Genomic DNA, 26,047 nt, shown 5'->3' with positions numbered 1-26,047 from the left:
CTTTATATTCCATCTTGATGTCTGGATAAACACACAGCTGTAGGGCTTTGCTGTGAACCTCAAAATTTAAACAAACATTTGATAAAAATACAAGTTGCTGTTTAAAAGAAAATATTCTAAATAACTGCAGTATACAGCTGTTTAGTATTTAGGACTATTCTGAACATAACTGACTTGCAAGCTAAGTGACAGGCTTTCTTTTTTAAATGCATTTCTAAAAGTATTCTACCACAATGGAAGTATTTCCCAACCACCACGAAAGCTTACTAACATTTACTATCAAGTGCTGACAAGCTTCATTATGAGCCCTCCTTCCTTCCGTCAGTGGGAAATGAACCATGTATTTCTGAGACAAAAACAAAAAGTAGGTCTGACAGCATCTGAGGAGAGAAAGACAGTTAATGTTGAGTCTGTTTGACTCTTCTTCAGAACTAAACAGAAGTAAAAATGTGGTGAAATTTATACTGTTTAAAAAGAGGTGGGACAGGTGAAGCTGGATAGAAGGCCAGTGATAGGTAGAGGCAAAGGAGAGATTGCAAAAGATGTCATAAACAAAAGATCGAAGGAGTGTTGATGGCGGTGATACTGGCCAATGGAGGTGCTAATGGTGACATTAAGAGTAGAAGGCAGGATGAGCAAGTGACAGATGTCAGACCTGCTGAGGCTTCCCAGCACTTATTGTTTTTGTTTCAGATTCCCAGCATCCGCAGTATTTTGCTTTTAACCATGTATTTCTGAGGTTTGAATAGAGGCAAGGTAAGTAGATGACACAGAAAAGCTCCAACCAAAACAATACTTCAACTAAATTGAGAGAGTAGGTCAAGAGGCTGGTGTCAGGAAGTTTTCATTCAAAGGTTACTCACCGCATGGGATGTGCAAAGATAGGTGGCAGGTCAGAAGATTGGACAGAATATAAGTAACTAAAAGACTAATAAGGAGGGAAAAATTAGAGTATGAGAGGAAGCTAGCCAGAAATAAAAAAACAAATAAGAGTTTTTATAAATATTTTAAAAAGAAATGAGTTAACAAAATGAGCATTGGTCCTAGAGAAAGTGAGTCTGGAGAATTGATAATGGAAAACAAGGAGATGACAGATGAATTGAATAGGTATTTTGTATCAGTTTTCACTATAGAGGATACAAGTAACATTCCAGAAGCAGCTATAAACCAGGAAATGGAAGTGAGGGAGGAAGTCAGGAAAATTACAGTCACCACAGAAGTGGCAGAGTAAATTGTTGGAGCTGCAGGCTGACAAGAGCCCGGGTCCTGATGGACTTCATCCTAGGGGCTTAAAAGAAGTGTCTGCTGAGATAGTTGATGCATTGATTTTAATTTTCCACAAACCACTAGATTTGGGGAAGGTCCAACTGGAATTGAAGATAGCAAATGTAACTCCATTATTCAAAAAGGGAGGGAGACTGAAAGCGGGAACCCACAGGCCAGTTAGCTTAACATCTATCGTAGGGAAACTGTTAGAAGCAATTATTAAAGAAGTTATAGCAGGGCACTTGGATAAGTTTAAGATCATCAGGCAGAGTCAACATGGTTTCATGAAAGGGAAATCATGTTCAACTAACTGATTGGAGTTCTTTGAGGAAGTAACATGTGCTGTGGATAATGGGGAACCGGTGGATAAAGGGGAACCGGGCTCTTGTCAGCCTGCAGCTCCAACAATTTACTCAGTGCCACTTCTGTAGTGACTGTAATCCACCGGTTAGATTTCCAGAAGGCATTTGACAAAGTGCCACATCAAAGGTTATTGTGGAAAATAAAAGCTCATGGTATTAGGGGTAGCGTATTGGCATGGATAGAAGACTGGCTAGCTAACAGGAAGCAGAGAGTAGGCATAAGTGGGTCTTTTTCAGGTGGGAAAGATATAATGAGTGGTGTGCCACAGGGATTAGCACTGGGACCTCAACTGTTTACAATTTACCCAAATGAATTGGATGAAGGGATGGATGGGATGGTTGCCAAATTTTGCTGATGACACAAAGATAGGTAGGAAAATAAGTTGTGAAGAGGACAAAAGGAGGCTACAAAAAGATTTAGATAGGTTATGTGAATGGGCAAAGATCTAGCAAATGCAGTATAATGTGGGAAAATGTGAAATTGTCCATTTTGGCAGGAAAAATAAAATAGAAACATATTATTTAAATGGTGAGAGATTGCAGAGCTTTGAGGTACAGAGAGATCTGGGTGTTCTACTGCATGAATCACAAAAGGCTAGTATGCGGGTAGAGCAAGTAATTAGAAAAACTAATAGAATGTTATCATTTATTGCGAGAGGACTTGAATACAAAAGTAGGGAGGTTATGCTTCAGTTGTACAGGGCACTAGTGAAACCACATTTGGAGTACTGTATATGGTATTGATCACCTTATTTAAGGAAGGATGTAATTGTGTTGGAAGCAGTTTAGAGAAGGTTTGCCAGACTAAAACCTGGAATGGGTGGGTTGCCTTATGAGGAAAGGTTGGACAGGCTGGGCTTGTATCCGCTGGAGTTTAGAAGAGTGGAATTTAGAGGGGTGACTTGATTGAAACATATAAGATCTTGGGGGGATCTTGACAGGATGGATGTGGAGAGGATGTTTCCTCTTGTGGGAGAATCTAGAACTAGGGGTCACTGTTTAAAAATAAGGGGTTGCCATTTAAAACAATGCAGTGAAATCTTTTCACTAAAGGTCGTGAGTCTTTGGAATTCTGCTTCCACCACCTTTTCAGGAAGAGACTCTGAATATTTTTAAGGCAGAGATGGTTAGATTCTTGGTAAGCAAAGGGGTGATAGGTTATCGGGGGTAGATGGGATGCAGATTCAGGCTGCTATCAGGTCAGCCATGATTTTATTAAATAGCAGAGCAGGTTCAAGGGGCTGAATGGCCTACACTTGGTCCTTGTTCACATGTTTGTATGAATATCTAGGTAAAGATACGAAAGACCTGCTGAAAAGTCTCAGACCTGGGCTGGATTTTTCTCAGCCCCATCGAAAGGAGTTTGGGAAAATGGAGATGGGGGTCGTGGTGGGGGAGCAACACCAGGATGGCTTTCCCAATGCATTCCTGCTGCCAGGGACATTTCCCAGGGGCTGGCGGGGAACTGGATCAGCTGACTGCACAAAGGAGACATGCATAGATGGTTAAGGACACAGTGTCAGTGGCAGCAACAGCTGGAGCCCCAACAATATCGAAACAGTTGTTGAAGCAACTTGGGTTAATTTTTGTCACCTCCTTGGCATTTTGTCACTGGAGGAGTTGCCTCCTACAGCTTGTGGAGGCTGCCAGCTCAACAGAGGTGGCCTCCCAGCACCAGGCTGGAGTGTCATTGGAGCTCCATGTCTCAATGTCAGAATGTGGTCAGAAAAGGTTGCAGCCGAAGCCCAAACAGTCATTCAGAGGCTTTTTCCCTCTGCTCTGCGGCGCCTATCTGCTTCAATCCTCAGCATTTCAGTTTCTTATCAACACCTCCAAGGGCGCTTCATTTTGAGGATCCCTTGTGGTACCCAACATCACAACATGCTTCTCTTCTGGTGGGGGTGCTGAGGCTCCAGAACTACCAGCCGTCTGATTGAACCAGCATCACCACTGTCCTTAAGTCAGTGAATGCGGAGGTGGCCAATTAGGAGGCTGCCTTCAGGAAGGTTGAACCGGTGGGCACAGGGCCTGGGAGCGAATTCACGGGTCCTGGTGCTTCTCCTGTTTCCGGGCCTCTTATCTCCACCACCCCAACCCTCCCACTCAATCATGCATGTTATTCACACTGGCCCCTCACGTTGACTGCACTGGCCCTCTCAAGCAGTTCACACAGTGACATGTTCCACTCACACTAACAGCAATGGTGCCTCCCACCACTGCCCTTAGTGCCACCTGCTCTCCGCCCTTTCTCCCATTGATCTTATTTATTACCAAGGTGCCACTCACCCTCTCAGAGACACAGTGTCGCTGGAGCCTGCTTGCCCCAACTGTCACACCACCACGCTGAAGCGCATTCCCTGTAGCTTTATTATTGTCACTGGAGCTGGTCCGCTCATGCATGCCCACAATTGCTGTGTTGGGGCCAGGCCTTTGGTGATGAAGCTTGAGCATGTGTCGACATCACTTGGTGCACATGCATGAAGAGAGTGGTTCCCCTCCTCCCCCTCCGCGGAACCCCCAATGGGCAGTACCCGGGGCCTGTTGATTGACCAGCACATGGCATTTGAACATGTGAGGAAGTGATGGCATGGTGGTATTGTCACTGGACTAGTAATCTAGGGAACCAGGGTAATTCTCTGGGGACCCGGGTTTGAATCCCACCACAGCAAATGGTGGAATTTGAATTCAATAAAATCTGGAATTAAAGGTGTAATGATGACCATGGAACCATTGTTGATTGTTGTAAAAACCCAAAACAAAAACAGAATTACCTGGAAAAACTCAGCAGGTCTGTTTGGCAGCATCGGCGGAGAAAAAAAAGAGTTGATGTTTTGAGTCTTCATGACCTTTCAACAGAACTGAGTGAATATTGGGAGATATAAGCTGGTTTAAGGTGTGGGGGGGGGGGTGGGAGAGAACTGGGTGGGGGTGGTTGTAGGGACAAGCAAGCAGTGATGGGAGCAGATAATCAAAAGATGTCACAGACAGAAGAACAAAGAGGTGTTGAAGGTGGTGATATTATCTAAACGAATGTGCTAATTAAGAATGGACAGCAGGACACTCAAGGTACAGCTCGTGGGGGTGGGGTGGAAAGACTAGCAGGGCATAAAAGATTTATATTGAATTCAACAACTTTAGATCTTGAACTCCTTCCTCCATCCCCACCCCTTTTCCATTTCTTCCCCCTTCCTTTTGTTTTTTCCAATAATTTATATAGATTTTTCTTTTCCCACCTATTTCCATTATTTTTAAATCTTTTATGCCCTGCTAGTCTTTCCACCCCACCCCCACTAGAGCTGTACCTTGAGTGCCCTGCCATCCATTCTTAATTAGCACATTCGTTTAGATATCACCACCTTCAACACCTCTTTGTTCTTCTGTCTGTGACATCTTTTGATTATCTGCTCCTATCGATGCTTGATTGTCCCCACAACCACACCACCACCCCCCCCACCCCACCCCCACCTTAAACCAGCTTATATTTCACCCGTCACCCAATATTCAATCAGTTCTGTTGAAAGGTCATGAGGACTCGAAATGTCAACTCTTTTCTTCTCCGCCGATGCTGCCAGACCTGCTGAGTTTTTCCAGGTAATTCTGTTTTTGTTTTGGATTTCCAGCATCCGCAGTTTTTTGTTTTTATTTCTGTTGTAAAAACCCACTTGTTTCACTAATGTCCTTTAGGGAAGGAAATCTGTGGTCCTTACCTGGTCTGGCCTACACATGACTCCAGACCCACAGCAATGTGCTGACTCTTAAATATCCTCTCAAATGGCCTAGCAAGCCACTCAGTTGGATCAAACCGCTGCAAAGTCACAAAAAAGGAATGACACCAGATGGACCAACCGGCATCAACCTAGGCACCGGAAATGACTACTGCAATCTCTGCCCTGTCGATCCTGCAAAGTCCTCCTTACTAACATCTGGGGGCGAGTGCCAAAATTGGGCGAACTGTCTCACAGACTAGTCAAGCAACAGCCTGACATAGTCATCCTTACGGAATCATACATTACAGATAATGTCCCAGACTCCACATCACCATCCCTGGTTATGTCCTGTCGCACCAGCAACACAGGCCCAGCAGAGGTGGCGGCACAGTGGTAAACACAGGGAGCTGCACTGGGAGTCCTCAACATTGACTCCGGGCCCCATGAAGTCCCATGGCATCAGGACAAACATGGGCAAGGAAACCTCCTGCTGATAACCATGTATCACTCCTTCATGTTGAACACCATTTGGAGGAAGCACTGTGGGTGGCAAGGGCGCAGAATGTACTCTTGGTGGGGGAATTCAATGTCCATCACCAAGAGTGGCTCGGTAGCACCACTACTGACTGAGCTGGCTGAGTCCTAAATGACATAGCTCTAGTCTGGATCTGCAGCAGGTGGTGAGAAAACCAACAAGAGGGAAAAACATACTTGACCTCATCCTCACCAACCTGCCTGCCACAGATGCATCTGTCCATGACAGTACCGGTAGGAGTGACCACCGCACAGTCCTTGTGGAGACAAAATTCTGCATTCACATTGAGGATACCCTCCATTGTGTTATGTGGCACTACCACCATGCTAAACGTGACAGATTTCGAACAGATCTAGGCAACTCAAGACTGGGAATACATCTGTGGGCCACCATCAGCAGCAGAATTGTACTCGATCACAATCTGTAACCTCCTGGCCTGGCATATCCTCGACTCTACCATTACCATCAAGCCTGGGGATCAATCCTGGTTCAATGAAGAATGCAGGAAGGCATTCCAGGAGCAGCACCAGGCATAGCTTCACCAGGTTGACACCTCATTTTAAGGTAACACAGGACTACTTGTGTGATAAACAGCATAAGCATCAAGTGATAGACAGGACTAAGCGATCCCACAACCAATGGATCAGATCTAAGCTCTACAGTCCTGCCACATCCAGTCGTGAATAGTGGTGAACAATTAAACAACTCACTGGAGGAGGGGGCTCCACAAGTAACTCCATCCTCAATGACGGGGGAAGCCCAGCACATCATTCCAAAAAATAAGGCTGAAGCATTTAAAATCTTCAGCCAGAAATGCCAAGTGGATGAGCCATTTTGGCCTACTGTGGAGGTCCCCAGCATCCTAGATGCCAGTCTTCAGCCAATTTGATTCACTCCATATCAAGAAACGGCTGAAGGCACTGGATACTGCAAAGGCTATGGGCCCTGACAATATTCCGGCAATAGTACTGAAGACTTGGGCTCTAGAACTTGCCGCATCCCTAACCAAGCTGTTGCAGTGCAGCGCCAATAACACTAAAAATTTGACACCACCAGGACAAAGCAGCCCGCTTGATTGGCACCACATCCACAAACATTCACCCTCTCCACCACCAACGCACAGTGGCAGCAGTGTGTACCATCTACAAAATGCACTGTAGGATTTCACCAAGGCTCCATTGACAGCACCTTCCAAGCTAATGACCACTACCATCTAGGAAGACAAGGACAGCAGACAGATGGGAACATCACCACCTGGAAGTTCCCCTCCAAGCCACTCACCATCTTGAATTGGAAATATATCACCATTCCTTAACTGTCGCTAGATCAAAATTCTGGAACTCCCTCCCTAACAGCACTGTGGGTGTACCTACACCACATGGACTGCAGCGGTTCAAGAAGGTAGCTCACCACCACCTTCTCAAGAGAAACTAGGGATAGGCAATAAAAATGCTGGCCCAGCCAACAAAGGCCACATCCCATGAATAAATTTTTTAAAAAATCTTTGAACCTATCTGAAATGGACCCAGGGCTAATTTTTGTTCAAAATATCTCTGGGATTTGTATCAAGATGTGTGGAGCAAATTGTCCCCCTAAAGAAATTCTCTTTTTTTTTAAAAGAAGAATAACTTCACATCTTTGAAATGAGCTGGAGCCCCAGGCTCCCCTAGGGCATGAGCCCTAGTGTTTCACATCTAGTGCATCTCTCTCCCCGGGCCTTGGGTGGGCTTGCAAGTGCGGACTTGGGACCCCCATTTGGTCCTGACAACCATGGTAAAACCCAGCCCATTAACTTTATTTCTTTCACCACAGATGTTGCCAGACCTTCTGAGTATTTCCAGCATTTTCTGCTCTTATTTTAGATTTTCTGCTTTCGTACCTGGGTTAAAATACCTGTCTTGCTACTGTACATTTAATTTGTACAATGATAAATCTTGCTGTGCAGTTTCTCCCTTCTCCATTGCTTTCAAGTAGAATTAAGAACCAAGCCTCCAGGAATAAGCATGGTTTGGGCCCCGTATCTCAGGAAGGATGTTCTGGCCCTGAAGAGGGTCCAGAGGAGGTTCACGAGAACAATCCCAGGAATGAATGATTTAACATATGAGGAACGTTTGAGGACCCTGGGTCTATACTCGAAGGAGTTTAGAAGGATGAGGGGGGATCTAATTGAAACTTATAGAATACTGAAAGGCCTGGATAGAGTGGACATGGGGAAGATGTTTCCATTAATAGGAGAGACTAGGACCTGAGGGCACAGCCTCAGAGTAAAGGGAAGACCTTTTAGAACAGAGATGAGGAGAAACTTCTTTAGCCAGAGAGTGGTGAATCTATGGAATTCATTGCCACAGAAGGCTGTGGAGGCCAGGTCATTGAGTGTATTTAAGACTGAGATAGATAGGTTCTTGATTGGTAAGGGGATCAATGGTTACGGGGAGAAGGCGGGAGAATGGGGTTGAGAAACTTATCAGCCATGAATGAATGGCGGAGCAGACTCGATGGGCCGAATGGCCTAATTTCTGCTCCTATGTCTTATGGATTGACAAAGGGTATAAGCATTCCTTTACTCCAAAAGCCAAATTATCACACTCACTTTCCTCTCCTTGTGTATTTGCTTTCCTTTCCTGTGAAGCGTGTCAAACATTCACAGGCAATTTGGACTTAAAGACTCAGCCATCAAATATAAGTATCAAGATCATCCCTCTTTGGAGTAATTTTAGCAGATATATATTTGCAGAGCCAGTTTGTGTGGATAAACCACAGATTTAACACTTGTGAGTATCATGTTTAATGTGCTTTAAAATAGTGAATAAAGCATCTCTATAAGTCATCCTGAATCTTTTGAGTGCTCAGTATTTGAGAGACAGTGAACTTCTGTCATCATGATAGGTGTAAAGCACTTTGCTACAAATTTCTACTCCTTAATGTTCTGAAATCTAACAAGATGCTTCTGCATTTAAATAGCAAAATAGTATGTCCCTCAGACACAGTCAAAGCACTTCACACATTTTAGCCCAGTGATTGCACACTTCTATCTTCAGTGGAATTGTACACACCAAGGTCTGCATAAGAAATTAAGGTGCATGCCTGCCACGGCTTTTCAACCAGAAAGATTTCTCCCTCCTGTTATGTGGTAAGTGTAGAAGCCATTTTGTGTCCCACAAACAGCAACTTGATGACAGTTGGTTAAATCTTTTTTTTGTGGTATTGTTCAACAGCACCCTCCAAACCTGTGACTTCTACCACCTTGAAGGACAAGGGCAGATGCATGGGAACACCACCATTTGCAAGTTCCCCTTCAAGCCACACACCAACAGAGTAAAAGAGCTGGAAATATATCATCGTTCCTTTAATGTCGCTGGGTCAAAATCCTGGAACTCCCTCCCTAACAGCATTGTGGCTGTACTTTAGATTTGCAGACTTCTAGGACTGCAGCGGTTCAAGGTGGCAGCTCCCCACCACCTTCAAGGGCAATTAGGGGTGAGCAATAAATGCTGGCCTAGCCAGCAATGCCCACATCCTGCAAACGAATAAAGAAAAAAGGAGAATTGTTGGTCACGACGCTAGGAAACCTCTTTGAATAGAGCCATTTGATCTTAATATCCACTTGAACTGAGAGTCGGTCTGCCTGCTTAATATCTCACATAAAGCATGGTACACTCAAAAATGCAGAGTAATTGGCCAATATATGGGGTTCCTGGAGAAGTGACCAAAGAGCCCCAACTATGCTGCAGCATTCACCCATATGTTTAATAATGCCACTGTTAGTCAAAAAGATCATTGAATGGAAAGTAATGCCAGTTTGTGAGACTCGTGGAAATGTGGGGTCTGTTGGGTCTCCAGAGCACATCAGCTTTTATACTAGAAAGTGTCATTGTCAATGTAAGAACACCATTGGCCGGACCTTATCAAAGTAAAACATCTTAACAACTGCAAGGAATCTTTTCGTTTGTAACAATATTCATAAACAGAAATCTATCCTGAATCTCCCGCAATGTAAGAGTTTATGGACACTATATTTCATGGAGTACGAATTATTCTGGGACGGTTTGCTGGCCCAGACTTGGCATGAATGCAGCATGTGCCCAAAATAAGGTTGCTCAAGGATTGATTAAAGTTGTTCCTTCATCTGAATACTTGGGACAAGCTGCCGGCACTGGTCATGCATCCCTATGCAGGCCTTCAGAATGAAGATGTTAAATTGGAGCAATCTGCCTCACCTAATTTACATAATCAACATTTACATAATCAACAGGCCTGATACCTGTTTAAGACATCCACTCAGGATTTTTAGTGGGGCCAATGCCTGTCCAGATTGAGCGGAGGCACTGATAAACTGGTAAGCTTCATGGTCGTTTTACATCCGAGTAACTGGTGCAACACATACCAATTTCGATCCCATGATTTGAATTTTCCCGATTATGCTTGCTATTACATCTATCGGCTACAGTCAGAAGCTGTACTAAAATTGCTTTAGGATTTAGTTTTGTTACAAATTTTAGTGTTTGGAGATAATTGAGTCCAGTTCTGTTGAATAAACAGCAATTGATACTCTTACTCATTTTGTAAATATTAATCTCATCTGTACAAAATCATCCCTGTGAACCCATCCACCCCTACCCATTAAATTGAGGGTTTTGAAGACAAAAATCTTCTCTTATTCAGACTTTTTTTTGTCTGTTCAATAGCCTTTCTTCCCTCCTGCAAGCTTTCTTAGCTGAAGATGTCTCACAACTGGGGCAGATCTTGTCCTTACCTGACCAATACAGCATGTACCTCACACAGGCATCAGTTGGATAATCACTGAAATGACCCAATTTTCCCTATTTTCTGGATCAGGAGAACCGAGATCAATTGCAGTGATACTGATTGCCCAGCTGAGATCATCTAATCCAGCATCGACCAGGGATTTAACCTGGAGTCTCCTGCATGTATGGTTCAATTAATCACTGGATAAATTTGTTGACACATTGGGGTGAGCCAAGCGATGTATTTTATAGAACATCTATGGAGATAGCTTTTTCCCATAATGAGCATCCTAAAGTAGAATTAGGGAAGTATACAATATCATAGACAAAAATAATGTAATCCATTCAGATCCTTGGGACCAATACAGCTATAAAATAAATTCAACAGAACCGTTAAAAAAAAATCTGACCAACTTTGTATTTTGGTCCAGAAATAGCGTCACAGTTCTCTCACGATATACTGGGTGAAGTTTCCTCTTTCCGAGCTCATGAGTCATGGTTCTCTGCCCATTAAGGTGAAAGGGCAGAAAATTGTGGTTGGCAAGTACAAGAGGTGCAAATCCCTGACCACTTACTTTGGCCCAATTTTTTTAATATACTGAGCTTAAACACTGCATTTTCTACTTCCTTTTCCCTCAATCAGAAACTTTGAAAATAATGCATACTCTTTCAGCTCTTTTACTTCCCAAAACTGCTTACATCAGCACTATTTCTAAGCTCTAGAAGTGGAAGGTAGTGGCACAGAATTAATAATCTGTATTTGCTGAGAACAGTGTGGAATTCAACTGCAATGCAGTAAAATGACAAGATGCTCTGATGGCTGCAAACAACATAAAAGAGTAACGCTCACTTATTTCTGCTAGAACAGCCCTTGCAAGAATTAACACATTCTCAGGCGTCTCCACAGACATTAACAAACTGTCAGAATGTTCTGGTCATCTACTACAATGAAAATTGTGCTATTGTTGAATTATTTTTTAAGGGAACGAATATACAAAAAACTAAATTCAGAAATATTATGGGGCAGACTAAGTCTGACGCATAAACAGAACATGCTGGAAGCATTCGTCAAGCAGCCATGAAGGAGGGGCAGATAACTTAATACTTCAGCTGTGGACCCTTTATCAAAGCTATGCACTGTTCACTCTCAATGCCTGGAAAGTGGGGTCAGGTTACACCTTAAGGCAGCTCCATCAGGGTGGCAGATATGTGACTCCATTTGCAATCATTTCGTTTTTAATTCATTCCTGAGATGTGGACCATCAATGGCAAGGTCATCATTTATTGCCCATCCCATTTTCTCTTGAGGTGATGGTGATTCTCAACTTTTGTAGTCTGTGGGTGAAGGTACTCCCACAATGCTGTTAGGTAGGAAGTTCCAGGGTTTTGACCCAGTAGTGACAAAGGAACACAATATATTTTTGGGTCAGGATGGTGTGTGACGTATAGGGGAACCTGCAGGTTGTGGAGTTCCTGCACCTGCTGCCCTTTTCCTTCTAGAGTTAGAGGTCACAGATTTGGGAGATGTGGTCAAAGCAGCCATGTCTCTTTGCTTAAGTGCATCTTATTTGACGGTACCCAGTACAGCCACTGTGCGCTAGCGGTGGAAATGATTAAGGTGACGGAGGGGATGCCAATGGCGTCCAGCTTTGAGTGTTGATGGAACTGCAATCACCCAGCCAAATGGAGAATATTGCATCACATTCTTGACTTGTGCCTTGTAGGTGGTTGAAAGGCTTTGAGGAGTCAGGAGGGAAGCCACTCACCACACAATACCCAGCCTCTGACCTGCTCTTATAGTCACAGTATTATTGTGACTGGTCCAGTTAAGCTTCTAGTCAATGGATGTTGATGGTGGGGAATTTTGTTACAGTAATACCATTGAATGCCAAGAGGAGGTGCTCAGACTCTCTCTTGTTGGATATATCCTGGAACTTGTGTGTCATGAATGTTTCTCGCCACTTACCTGCCCAAGCCTGAATGCCAGATCTTTCGACATGCAGGCATGGGCTGCCTCATTACCCAAGTTATATAAAATAAACTTTAGCACTGGCAGATTATTGTTAATACTGTGACTTCGTCCTTCAGATACACTGCATATTTAATAAAATCATACAATCATTGCATCCTGCTCTCTCAAGCTCTTTTCCAATACTATTTTGATTTGTTATCTCTTTCCCTTGCTTCAGATTTTAAAACCCACTATTTCAACCATGTTATTGTTGTTTAATTGTTCCTCCCTTCACTTTCAATTTTCCTCTCTCCTTGTTCACTTCTACCTCCATGAGACGCTTTTGTGCAATATGCACTATACAAATGCAATTGGTTGTCCAGTTATTGTCCACTCTCATGGGTTAGGAAATGTGCAGAATTAGCAACTACTTTGTTAAAAAAGAATAATTTGAAAACATATGAGTAGTTTACTTTCATATAAAAAAGCTACTCCAACAATAATGCACTGATTGGTTTCTGCAAAACCAATTTACTTTGGTGCGTACTGATAATTTAAATTAAAAGCCTACAATGAGATAATAAATAGGAGTTTTGTACAGATATAGTATACACTCCTATACTCTTTTGAATAGAGAAGTCTTGGAGAAGAGCATTTACAGAACAACAAATTTTGCCCACACAAGTTTCTCCTGCAAGTACTAAAAGAAACATTCTTTCACTCACCTGGTGATGTCCTCAGAGAGCTGGGCAGGATCCGGAGGGTAAAACTTTACATTGAATGCAAACTGCCACAAACCACCTGCATGGAATCAAATCATTATTCCAATATCAAACAGAAGCCAAATGATTTAAATTTCTTAGTGTTTTGAAATAATAAAAAACTCTCCAACGACTACTCTTCCAGTGCAAAATGTCAAGGATTATTTTTAATCGAAAATATCAATCTTAAAACGAGAACCCTAATAAATAAATGACACTCATTGGTTAGCTGTTACTGTTTGCCTTTTACTATCCCTACAGTAAACATGAATAGAGGCTTAACAATATCTAGTCAATTTTCTCCACAAAAGCCTTGTGATATAAGGTTCATTAATCACTTGAACAGTAGATAGGACACTTCACAGTTCCATAATTCTCTCTTTTAAGAAATAATCTTCATCATTCAATTTGTGATATATTACTCTCACAAAATTGTGTGCCTCATCTATTCGTCAAGAAGTCTAGAGGATGGTGGACACCCTGTTCTCCCACACCTAATTTTAAAGATTTGTCTGTCTGGACCCTTAAGTAACACCACTTTTCTGCTCTTTTTAGAATTTTACCATTTAGTGTACATTTCCTCTCCTTAATCTCAATTACCCATCATTAATTGTCACCTCCCATTCCTCCATGTTAACTTTTGTCTGGCAGTTCGCTGTCCTATCTATAAGCCCATCTGTGTTGTCTAGAATTTGCTTACAGTTCTATTCACTATTAACTATGCTGACCATGTTTTAAGTTATAAAGGGAGTGGCCACAATCAGCTAATGAGTATATAGCTTTTCTTGTATAAAAATTGCATGGAAGTTGACAAAACTACTTTTGAAACCTCCCAAAGCTAACAGGGTCTATGCAGAAATGTTCCACAGCACTATCCATATTATGGGTGTGCCAGATGCTAATAGCTTTCTTGATGTAGCTACTCCCCAAGAATTCCACTGGTACTCAGCCAAGTAGCCATTCTTCATGTGTGAGTGTGGACACCACAGTTGGCATTATTGTGCTGGCAGGTTACCTTTGACTATCATTGCTGCACACAAACATGTAAACATATGCAATACCACTGCATAGTAATCAGGAGTAGGAGCCATGGTTGATTTTTCCCCTCTCATAAAGGTCAAATGTAGCATCCCCAGCACTGTCCCAACTGAGGTCATGGGTTGATGCAAAAATTAAAACCAGGGACTTCACTGGTGTTTGTCACTCAGTAATACTTCAGCTGATGCTCTTAACCACTAAAACATGATGGAAGCATGATCGAAAAGTTTTATGTCTATATATAAAAAGTTGTACTGCACTAAATGCTATGACCTTGCTCTAATAATGGGTTTGCAAATGCAAAGGTGCAGCAGAAAGAGAGGCGCAGTAGGCCAGTGTCAGAAGAGAGGATATGAACTGGAGCATGGGGATGCAACTGGTGAATTGAGTATGCTGATGAAAAGATATGCAGATGAGCATGAGAATTTTGCAATCCTTGTTTTGAAGAGCTGGGAATCAGTTTAGGTCAGTTAAAGGCATGATTTAAAAGTGAGCAAGACTTATTGCAGTATACAGTTCAATGAGTTAAAGTTTATGGGGGGGGGTGGTGGGGTGGTGTGTGCTGCAATAAGAGCATTGAAAAAAAGTTAAATCTATGGATGACAGGCATAGATTAAAGTTTCAGCACCAGTGTGGCTAAGGTGAAGGCAAGTGTGGTTGTGGAAACAGTAGTTCTTAGTGATGAATAAGATACGGTGAATGAATATCAGTTTAAGGTTAATTAAAATAATACTTTTAAACAAGAATATAGCGATAGAGTGGTATGAAATTGCAAAAAAACAAACAACAGGGATAAGAGTGAAAGCAAAAAGGAATCATACAAGATCTCACAATAGGACAAGAAAGAGTCTGGCATCTTGTTTGATGTCATTGTCATGCTACTTCCTGAAAATTCCTCTTGTACTAAAAATAAGGACTTATAATTAAAAAACATCACAACTTTGATTGTACACAATATCTTTCATGTTTAATTTCCCAGGTATTCTCTCTTGCTTTCCATAATTACTTTGCAGACCTACTTGAGTAATGCTTGTGTGGATTTAGCTGCATCTCGATCATTATGTTAATTTACTATTCCATCCATTTCACCTTCAACAGTTTTCCAATAACTAGGTTTGGGATTAAATGGCAATCGTAATTTCAATATAGCAGGCAGAAGAACATGCATTCAGCAGCTGCTGCATTTTGTAAGAGATAAGAAAAATATACTGGGCTTTTTACCTTTTGAATGTTATAAACCTTTACAGAAGCAAAAGCATGAACTGGAAAAATGAAATAAGCAAAATATAAAACCACTGAACACACGCTTCATCGTTGAAAGCGCCAACAAAATCAGAATGAAAATAATATCCTGGTAAAAAATAAATAGAAAGCTACTTCTGTGTTATCTTTCAAACATCATTATACACAAGCTACATTTCAAGTCATTAGTAAAATGTGCTTACTTCTGATTTGCTTTTTAATTTCCTTGGCTGGGTCCAACCAGTTCTGAAATACAATATTTTATATGTTTAATTTTATAAATAGAGGATAGAATCTCAAACTGAAACATCAGTTTAATGCAGGATGACAGACACCCAAGGTGAAAATCCTAAATCAAGTCACAATTAGTGAAAACAATACTTCTTTTATTGAGAAATTATGCTGAAGGTCAAGACAAATTGTGGCGGCCGAGTGAGACTGACAAGAGGAGGTCAAATGAGATAATTAAATATTGAAAGGTTTAGGTGCCATCAGGTAGGTTCTAAAAGGGAGGGATAACTGAGAAAGGCAAGTTGATTTGAATTTATGGGAAATGAAAATACTTAACTTTAATTCCAAGTTAGAGCCTGTGGAGTTGAAATAGAGACACTGTGGTTGGCCTGTGACCATAACCCATTGGCCCAAGTTTTGTGATAGTAAGGACAGTAAGGCTCACATTTACCATTATGGAGTGAAGCAGACATCAAATTCTGGCATCCACACATGCATTATTATACAATGAAATCAATAACTTGCCGCCCAAGTTGCCCGCTTTTCCAGAAGCTTTGCACTAATTGCGCTTATCAAGGGGTTTTGGCATTCACATAGTGTGAATGTACAGTACTTACCCACTAAACAGATCAGAAAAGGTTAGGGTTTGTCCATTCAAGTCTAAGTGAATCTTTTAACAGTATGATAAGTCTTAATTACTGCCATATAACCTCTCTGGCATTGAAAATTTAATTATTAAAGTGCAAAGTCTCATTCCTTCAAATTTGAATTGTTATGAGTTTTTTTTAATTAAAACGTTGTCCCTTATCTCTCTTAATCCCATCTTTCTTTCTCTATTCCACTTTCTGTACATTATTGGGCATTGGATCAAGTATCTTAACTCTCATTCAGACTCCATGTGTCACAATAAGGATTTTTCAATCCAATTGGTTGAAAAGAGACCCTGTTCTTTTGTTGTTCACAATCCCCTGTAGCAGACACAAAGCTGCTTTGCCCTTCTCATAAACTCAAGTTGCAGTGCAAAAGCGCAAGATCAATGAATGGTAAGTGACATTTGTTCGTCACTAACCAGAAAATCTGGGCTAACATTTGTGCTTCTCACAATGCTAAGCGCAAAAACCAGCAAAGACTGATGCACCCAAAAATTAATAATTCAAAACCTCTAAATGTGAGTCTACCACATGGGAAAACACAAATTACACTAAGTGCAGTGGAGCACAACTCAAATTAAGCAGCAGGCATATCCAAAAATGCTCCTTTAGAAATTGATTTTTGATGCTTTATTTCATGCATTTTGCAATATTCTGGAAAGTACAATGAAGATGGGTATTATATTCTTTTTTCATCAAAAGGGAGGAACTGCTTTTCAATTTCTTTTGGAAACTACTCATTTATTATTTTGAAAATAAATTACTTCTCTTTACAGGTAAAATATTTTCCAACAAGATGCAACAGATGCATTAACTGACCAAGTCTTACTAACAAATGTCTGAGGCTATAAGCAGCAATTTAAATGGTACACAGTTCTCCTAAATACTGAACCCAGCAGCAGTTTATGATGCATTTTTAGGAAATTGCTCCTGCTGCAGAATTTTAATTTTTGATTAAAAATTGTAGTTGCATTCCTTTAACTTTAATCAATGCTACACTTCACAAATGAGAATTTTTCCTTTCTTTTAAAAAAAGGTTAAAAATCCAAATAACAATTGGGCTTTCAAGGGACCAAATAGACCTAGCTTTCCTAAAAAGTTACCTCACCAAAGCCCTCTTTTACCCCTTCCACCAACCAGGTCAAAGCCACATAAACACCTCTGAGGCAGGTTTGCAAAGACATTGTACTCCATATAACCGCTACCCACTCGGAGGCACACCCTGCACTACCCCACCCCTCCCTGACCCTCCTAGGTTTCTGCAGCCACTCTTTTCTCAACCCTCAATTTACCTAGCTCTCATAACCTCCTGGTAGCCCCCTATTTTTAGCTCTCATTCTTTATCTTTCTTTCTTCCACTCTTCTGCCACTCCAATTTCATGCTGGCATCAATCTTCATTCCCTTCCCAGAGTTTATATTGGAACTCTCTTTGCTTTAGCCCAAGGCTCATGAACTCAAAGAATTAGTGATCGCTGTATGCACCGGTGACTATGACTTACAGCAATAGATAGAAGCTCAAAAGAGGCACGGGGCAGCGGACTGGGTTACAATGAAGTGCAAGTCAAACACTGATACTTAAGCTGGAATTTAATTGCTATATCTAATGAAGTGTGAAATATCAACTTATTTTGTGGTACACCACTTCCCACTCCTTTCAAAAATCCCTGGATACCAGAGAGCATGTAGGTTAGGATTCGTACCTTCTGATCTTAAACTTAAGCCAAAATTCTTCAAGAAGAGGTTCCAATGAGTGCATCATCAACTGTCAGGTGTTAAGATTGCTACAGAACTCTATGTGCTAAAGATCTTGTAACATTAGTTGAAAATAGCTTTTCTCATGCCACTGCTAGGCTGCCTCACTCTCTCTGATAGAGCTCTAGACAATCTGCTTAATTACTCCGATTCCAAATCCAATGAGACCTCTTTAGGCTGCAGTAAATAATACACGCTGCAACTACATCTGGATCAATATTGAAGGATTAGGTGACTTCCTGCCAGTATTACACTTAGTATACCATTTCCAGAGATATTCATGTACTATAGACCTTTCTTTTTCCTACAATGGAGGGGGGGAAATTTCCAATCCAAACTGGTATGTAGGGAATTCATTCAATTGGCTGGTCACTAGACTTCAGGTTCTTGTTTGGGAACATATTCCATTCATGTGTATTCATTAAAGGCCCTAGGCTCTGGCATAAATATTCACTGTTTTTTGTCTTCTTTCCTATATTCATTAATTATAAAATGGTCTCTATATTCCAACTAACTAGTCAAATCTATGCTAACATTAAAAGTGAAGTCTAAGTTCTTGACCAGTCCAAAGAACCACTTAGGAATGTTTTAAAATTTGCTTTTCACCTGGAAGTAATTAAACTGCAGTGGATGGGGAACTGAAGTGATGAGAAGCCACCTAATTGAAGTGCTCTCAATATCTGGCCCAAATGACTTGCACCCAAAACCACTTCACGTTGATTCAAGTTGTGTAATGAAATTGGCCTACATATCAAGTATCATCTGGCCTGTACTTCTGCAAAAATAAAGTAGACAAGCATAAAGCAGCACTCCCTGCTTTAATTAATCTTCCACTAAAATCAGTGAACAGGGGAAAACACGATTCAAAGTCAGTATAAGCATTGCCCCAGCAAGGAAAAAAATAATCTTTTCTCTGTACAAAAGGCATAACTGAACCAACCCAACATTTAATTTTCTAACTTACCTTCTGATTTTCAGAGTCCCGAAATGTCAAACCAAAGTAATCTTTTTCCAGAAGATTGAGCTGCCCACAGACTTTGTCAAAGAGAACCTGTCCCTTTGCACGTTTCTGCCAAAAGAAAAGGTTTACCAGTGTAAAAAGGACAATCAGCCAGAAAAACAAACATACCTCAAAGTTAATATCTTTTCATAGCAAAATGGTCGCAATATTAATAAGATCAAAAGATTTTTTTTAAACATTCAACTATATACACAAATGTATGTGAAGCTGCTCATTTGAAAAGGAAACCACTCACTGGAGCATGAATGATTCCACCAAACACATCAGAAATTTCCTGTCGAATATTAAATTCCACTCCATCTCCACCATGATACAATCACATTGTGAATGTTCCTTTTCGTTAATTAGATTTGGTATTGTCTCAATGACCGACATGTTCCCATCCAAAGAGATCAATTGTATAAGTACATAAGTAGGTCATTCAGCTCCTTGGGTCTGTTCCACCATTCAATTAAATAATGGTTAATCTGCATCAAAGCTCCATTCACTCACTTTCCCCACCCCACCCCCCCCAAATTTCTTGATGCCTTTACCTAACAATAACAACCACAAAAAAAGTTAATTATTCCTGCATCTACAGCATGTTCTTTTTAGGGAAGGCAAGATCCAGATTTCAATTATCTTTTGTGCAAAAATCTGCTTTCTGATGTCACTCTTAACTGGCTGAGTTCTATTGTTATTATTCCCCTTGTTCTTAGCACTTGAACAAATATGCACCATCAGAAAGAGCCAGCATTTAAAAGATTTAAAAGATTATCAGAAAGAGCCAAAATGGATCTGTAAAGGATAAGTCATGCCTCACGAATCTTGAATTTTTGAGATTAACTCAAATGGTTGAAAAGAAAATGTCCATGGACGTTTTTGCATGAACTTCCAGAATGTATTCAATAAGGTTTCACACAATAGACTCTTTAAAATGAGAATGTATAAATTGGAGATAACCTATTGATATAGGGAGGGAATTTGCTATGAAAAGACTACTTTGGTTTGGAGGTAGGGAATAAGTGTAGGGATAATGAGTATGTAAAATTGGCAGGATGTGACGAGTAGTGTTCCCCAGGGATCTGTACTATAGTTATAAACGACTTGGACAAAGGAATACTATTATCCAGGTTTGCAGATAACACTAAGTTAGGTGGCACAGTAAATAGTGTGGAGGGGAGTAGCAAGTTGCAAAGAGTCATTGATGGATTAAATGAGTGGGCATGGAATTTAATGTGTGAAATCATCCACTTTGGATGCAAGAAAGATAGATTGGAATATTTTCTAAAGAGTGAGAAGCTAGGAACTAGGGAGGATCAGAGATATGTAGGAGGGTTCATATACTGAAATCACTAAAAGCTAAAGGACAGGTCCAAAAAAAAAGGCTAATAGTACATTAACTTTCATCTCAAGAGAGCTAAACGGAGTGCAAGCTATATTATAAAGCACTGGTTAGATCCCATTTTGGAGTAGAGGAATATCCCATTCAAAGTGACACATACATTCCTGGAAACCACCACATCAGTCCAGACTACCTATAATTGAAGCATTTTTTCCATTTAAATATATGCTATAGCAGGAGATGGGCTCCCAACCCAAGATTTTCATAAACATGAAATGCACCTTATTTATAAGCCAAAAATAAACAAAACACAATTTCAATAAATTTTCTATATTCCCAGCAATGTGGCAAAGAACCATGGTTCTTTGCAAAGGGAACAGGCTTTGTCTATTCTGACTGCTCTATAATGAGCCAAGATCATAAGCCTGTTCACAGTGAGCTCACTCCAAGCTGGGCTCCAGTCACATCCCTAGTGGTGGCCACAATAGGCTGACCACATTCTAAATACTTTAACAAGGTGCAAGTCACTGGTTCTGAACGAAATGGTGGTCAGGATGTTGATGATCTCCTGGTTGCAGGCGTCTGGCCAAATATTGGCCAGCTGTTTGGCTTCAGCATTCTTCACCATCATGCTGGAAACCATTGAGCACTTCAGCGAGCCCTGAGAGATCCAGAATGCAGTGGTAGTGATCGCAGTCAAAGCCGCATGGGCTCCTGGTCACCCTCCTGAGGCTCTGCTCTCCAAGCCAAAGACGTGTCTGTGTAAGCGTACAGTCATGGGCAGCTCCTCGGCTGGCACAGAAGAACATGCAGAGCCCCAGGAGGAAGAAACTGAATGTCAGTCACAACATGCACACCAAGCATAACTGATTCATCTCGCTGTCTGCCTTCCCTCAACCTCGCAGTCCACCTTCCCTCAACCTCGCAGTCCGCTTTCCCTCAATCTGACAGCAGGCGAACAGCCAGCAGAAAAATCACAGCATTGTTCTCAGAGAAGCAGAAGCAGCCCTTTCATTGTTTCACCGAGTTGGTGCTTAGGGATGAGACATGTCAATGTAGGAGCGATTATAATGAGGGATGCTGAAGAGGCCCGAAATTAGATAAATTGTGGGGATGGAGGAAATTTTGGAGATAGCAAGACCATGGAGGATTTTGAAAACAAGGATGAAAACTTCAAAGTGTTTAGAAATAGAGATAGTTTAAGTAAGTTATATTGGTATTTGTGGGTGTTACGATTGAGTTTTAGCTTTAATGTTTAAGTTTGATTTGTATTTCTGTATGTGTGTTAAGAAAAGGTCAAGTTGAGTTTTAGTGCAAATCTGGGACGATTCTGCCCTAAGTGCGGTAACAGGCGGGTAAAATGACACTTAACCCACTGGCCACGATGGCGGGTTTTCACGCCATATTGTCCCAATTCCGCCACATTATTTATGCATTCCCAGGAAACATCCCGTTTCCATGGCGGGCGGGCAAATGGCACTGCTTCATCACACCAGACACCATATTTAAAGTCCAGCCGCACGCACACACTTCAGTGTTTCCAGACCACAACTACTGGGGGTAAGATGGTCATGAAAAGGCAAAAAGACTGCAGCCTCCAGGTTTAATGGTTTGAATACCGTGGAGGCCCACTGCAATGTCCTCTGCCCTGGCTCTGGCTGCAGGATGGGCAGCAGCATTACCAACTAGGCTTACAAGGCGTGGTCAGAGCCGATGCCCTGCAAAAAAGGACAGCTACCCAGTGCCCCTATCAGATTAATGGTCTTATCTGTTCTGCCAGGTTAACTCACTCTTCTCATCACTCTCAACTCATACACTCACAAACCCATCACACATCAAGGGACACCACCACTAGCTCTCATATGCATCCTCACGTTTCCATCGTGCTCATATCCTCTCAAACTCACATCCTCATTCCTGTCCACAGAGCTGTACAGCACGTAAACATTCTATGCAGTACCATGTGTCTGCTCACACTTTCCATCTGTTTTCATGCAGGAGGAGCCTGCTCACGTTAGCAGGGAGAAGTCCCAGACCAGCGGTGGAGTGGCCGTCACTCAGAGCATCATGCTGACTGGTGAGGATGTGAACCCAGCCTGTGACAAGTGAGGTCGGCGACAAACACCCACCTGAGGATTCTGCACCAGATCATCTCTCCCTCAACACAACTGAGAGTGCTCCCACTCCTGCCATGCACTACTTACCTCTCCCTTGGTTTACAGGGAGGTCTGCCAAGGGACCAACACCCTCAGCCAGCCAGCCCCTCTGTTCCATCCCGGTCCTCATCTGCAGTCAAGAGGACTCCTCCAGTGAAGAGCTGTAAATAAGCAGCCCGGAAGACCTGTCACTGCAGAGGGAGCAGCCGGCCCACAAGTGATTCTGGAGGGAAAAGTCTGTGGCAGGGCTTTTCAGAGCCTTGTGCAAGCACTCTCCCACACACGCGGATCCTTCACATTTCACACTCATCTCAATGTCCTGAGCAGTTTTGAATGCTGCCTGCTGGGGTTCGCTTTCAGTTATCCATCTAAGCTGACCTGCATCTCCGCCCACCCACTCATCACATTCCCATGCAGCACCTGATCTCACCCACCATGACTCTTATTTCTCTTTTGATTTGGACAGCAAGGAGCTAATTCAGTTTTACTTTCACTCCCCCGTCCTTTACCCTCCCCCAGTCACCCATTTCCTTTACCCCATCACAGTTGACCCACCTGGCATCATCTTCCACCTCCCCTTTGTGACCTACCAGCCACAACCCTTTTCCTTCAGGGATGTCCGGGTGAACGTGCATGATCCCTTCCTTCCTGAAAATCCCACCCCCAGCCACATTAACCTCCTTGACCATCTCCTACCCACTCCCCTGTGTCCATGTCTGCCTCCGGGTCCCCACTAACCACCCTCACCCTCCCACCTGACTCTGCCCTTGGTCATTCTCACCCTTCCTCCATACCAAGCCCACCGTCAGTTTCCAGGAGGCAGACATGGACTCATCAGACCACTCCTGTGCATGTTCAGCAGCCCATCCCCCCTCCACATCCCTCCCCCCCCCAACCCCCACAGACTCCACCACACCCAACTCCCTTCCCGTTCCTCCATCCTTACCTCTTCAGCCACCCTTAGTCCCTCCCCACTCCAGCCTTATCTCTTCCTCCAGCTTCAATTTTTCCTCCAGCCTTACTCCTACCCCCTCCCTCCACTCTTACTTCTTCCTTAACCCTTACTCCCTCCCCTCTCCACACCCTTTCCTCCCTTCACACTCCTTCGCTTGCACTTTCCACCACCCTCACCCCCTTACACCTACCTCCCCAGTTGTGGTCTTATTCCCTGTTACTCCCCTCCCCCATCACCTTTCCCTCAACACCTTCACTTCCATCCCCCCTCCTAACTTGCCATCTTCATTCCTCCTCTCCCGACCTCCCCCCATCCTGACACCTTCATTTCCCCCCACCTCCCAATCTCAACACCCCCCCACCCCAGGCACCTCTTCCTCTCCCAGCCAAGCCTAGCCCTTCCTCACCCACCCCCTCGACCATCACCCGATGTGAGAATCAACGATGACTATCCACCTTCCGTGCATTGCTTCTCATAGCCAAGTCCATGAGAATCAACTTAGCATCCATGGACATTCCTCCAGTGTGCCCTTGGTGTCAGACTGCAGTATCGTCTGCTCGTCCGATGCCCGCAAGGTGAGCAAAACCCTGGTGGGCAAGTCCCAACTTCTGCAGGTTACACTTATCAAGCTGTTGGTGTGAGGGTGGGTGCAATACTGTCGGGCAGGCCTAATAATGATATGCTGATGTATTACAATGAGGTTCCAGACATCCGATGGCAGAGAACGCAGCCCACCACTGGAAGCTTGTGGTCAGACACAAAGTACAGCTCCAAGCAAGAGAGAGCTGGGAGGTCCAGGGTAATCAGCACATAAATGCAGAGAGAGAGAAAGCAGACAGAGACAGAAAGAGGAACACAGAATTTCTGCAAGGAGAAGCCAGCAAAGCTCTATGAAAAGGTCAGTTTGCTTTTGGCATTAAGAAGAAAAACAGAAATGCAGCAGCTCTTGGGGAAGCGATGTACAAGTCAAAAGGAATGAATCTTTCTTAATAAGTGGGGTGTTCAGTTCAAGCATGTGGAAGAATTTGGAGCTTGTATCTAAGGGCTAGATCATGAACCTGGTGCTGCTAGTTGGTCAACTGCGAAGCAATTCTGGAAAGCTACACCTTCAGGACGGACTTGATGGGAGAGAGAAGGGGTTGGTAGATATATGCCCCATCAGTGCTAACCGTATCCCAGGATCTCCATGGAAAACACTTGCCCGTGAACGTAACTCAAGGGCTGAATAGATCAATTTGAAAAGATTGAGAGATTGCATGTAGTACCACACGTGCAGAGAGTGAAATGGGTGCTTGTGGTTGATGCATCTTTGTTGTACTGGCTCTTTAAAGTGAAATTTATCTCTTTATTGGAAGTAGCATTTGCCTGTTAATTAATGTTTAATTTGCATCAATTCTGTATGTCAAAAGTTACAAAAAGTGAGATATTGCTGCCAATTTCTTCATTTGAGGGTCATTCAGTAAATTTGGTTACTTTGGTTTCTGGTTGCCCTGTGGGAATCATACCAACCTGAAAAGTCAACTCTGTTTCTGTCTCCAGAGATGCTGCCTGACCTGCTGAGCATTTTCTGTTTTTATTTCTGATTTCTACCACACACAGTAGTTTGCTTTTGGGGAAAAGTTGAGCACGTTTATCATATAATGAATCAGGTACTGGGGCAGATCAATTTCACAGCATTGGAGGCTAATGACATTGGGATTTCAGAATTGTTCAGCATACACCCACAGAGCAGCCTGATCCAATGAGGTAGAAGGACACTTCCACCCATCTTTAACCCCTCTGTCCTTACTGCCAGTGCAATAATATTTTTCAATATTTAATGTCCAAACTTGGGATGGGCAAACTGTGCTCTATCTGCAAACTCTTATATGATGAGCTCAGTTATATATCACATAACAAAAAACCTTCCCACTGAAGCCAACAATAGTGATTTGGCTGCAATAGAAAACAGCAGGGATGAAGAACCTGGAGGAAAGGCACCAGTGCTGAAAGACAGGCAGATCAAATTACGATGCAGATGTAAATCCAAGAATGGATTGCACAACTATTGAATTTTCTGCTGTAACTCTTTCGAGTACAAACCCGTTTCCATCTGTTTCAGATGAAGTTACATTGTTTCATAGTTTGCCACTGTGAGATTTGAACTCTTGATCTTGGGGTTACAAGCCCAGTACCATAATCACTTGGCTATTTAGGCCAAGCCCTTTTTTGCTGTATATACACACAGTTCTCTATTTGAGTATGGATATTCGCTTTTATGTTTAAATTGTATTTGATACTTTAATAAATAGCAGATTAGATTACATTTTTTGTTTAAAGAGGAATAAATCTTCACTAATGGTAATTAGCA

The 26,047-nt window shown here is 42.4% G+C and overlaps 1 protein-coding gene across 2 annotated transcripts in view; it reads right to left on the bottom strand.

Moving 5' to 3' along the window:
- LOC121278911 (band 4.1-like protein 3) overlaps positions 1 to 26,047 on the bottom strand; it is a 196,534-nt gene that overhangs the window by 92,447 nt on the left and 78,040 nt on the right. For both annotated transcript variants that reach the window (XM_041189446.1, XM_041189447.1), the window contains 3 exons: positions 19,206 to 19,310; positions 15,811 to 15,853; positions 13,292 to 13,367 (listed from right to left, as the gene is read on the bottom strand). In XM_041189446.1, the coding sequence (XP_041045380.1) occupies positions 13,292 to 13,367; positions 15,811 to 15,853; positions 19,206 to 19,310 (224 nt within the window). The remainder of the gene's footprint in view (positions 1 to 13,291; positions 13,368 to 15,810; positions 15,854 to 19,205; positions 19,311 to 26,047) is intronic.

This window comes from Carcharodon carcharias, chromosome 6 (genome assembly GCF_017639515.1).
Source record: "Carcharodon carcharias isolate sCarCar2 chromosome 6, sCarCar2.pri, whole genome shotgun sequence".
Taxonomy (NCBI): Eukaryota; Metazoa; Chordata; class Chondrichthyes; order Lamniformes; family Lamnidae; genus Carcharodon; species Carcharodon carcharias.
Note: the sequence above shows the minus strand (reverse complement) of the source record. Positions and strands in the feature narration are given on the sequence as shown.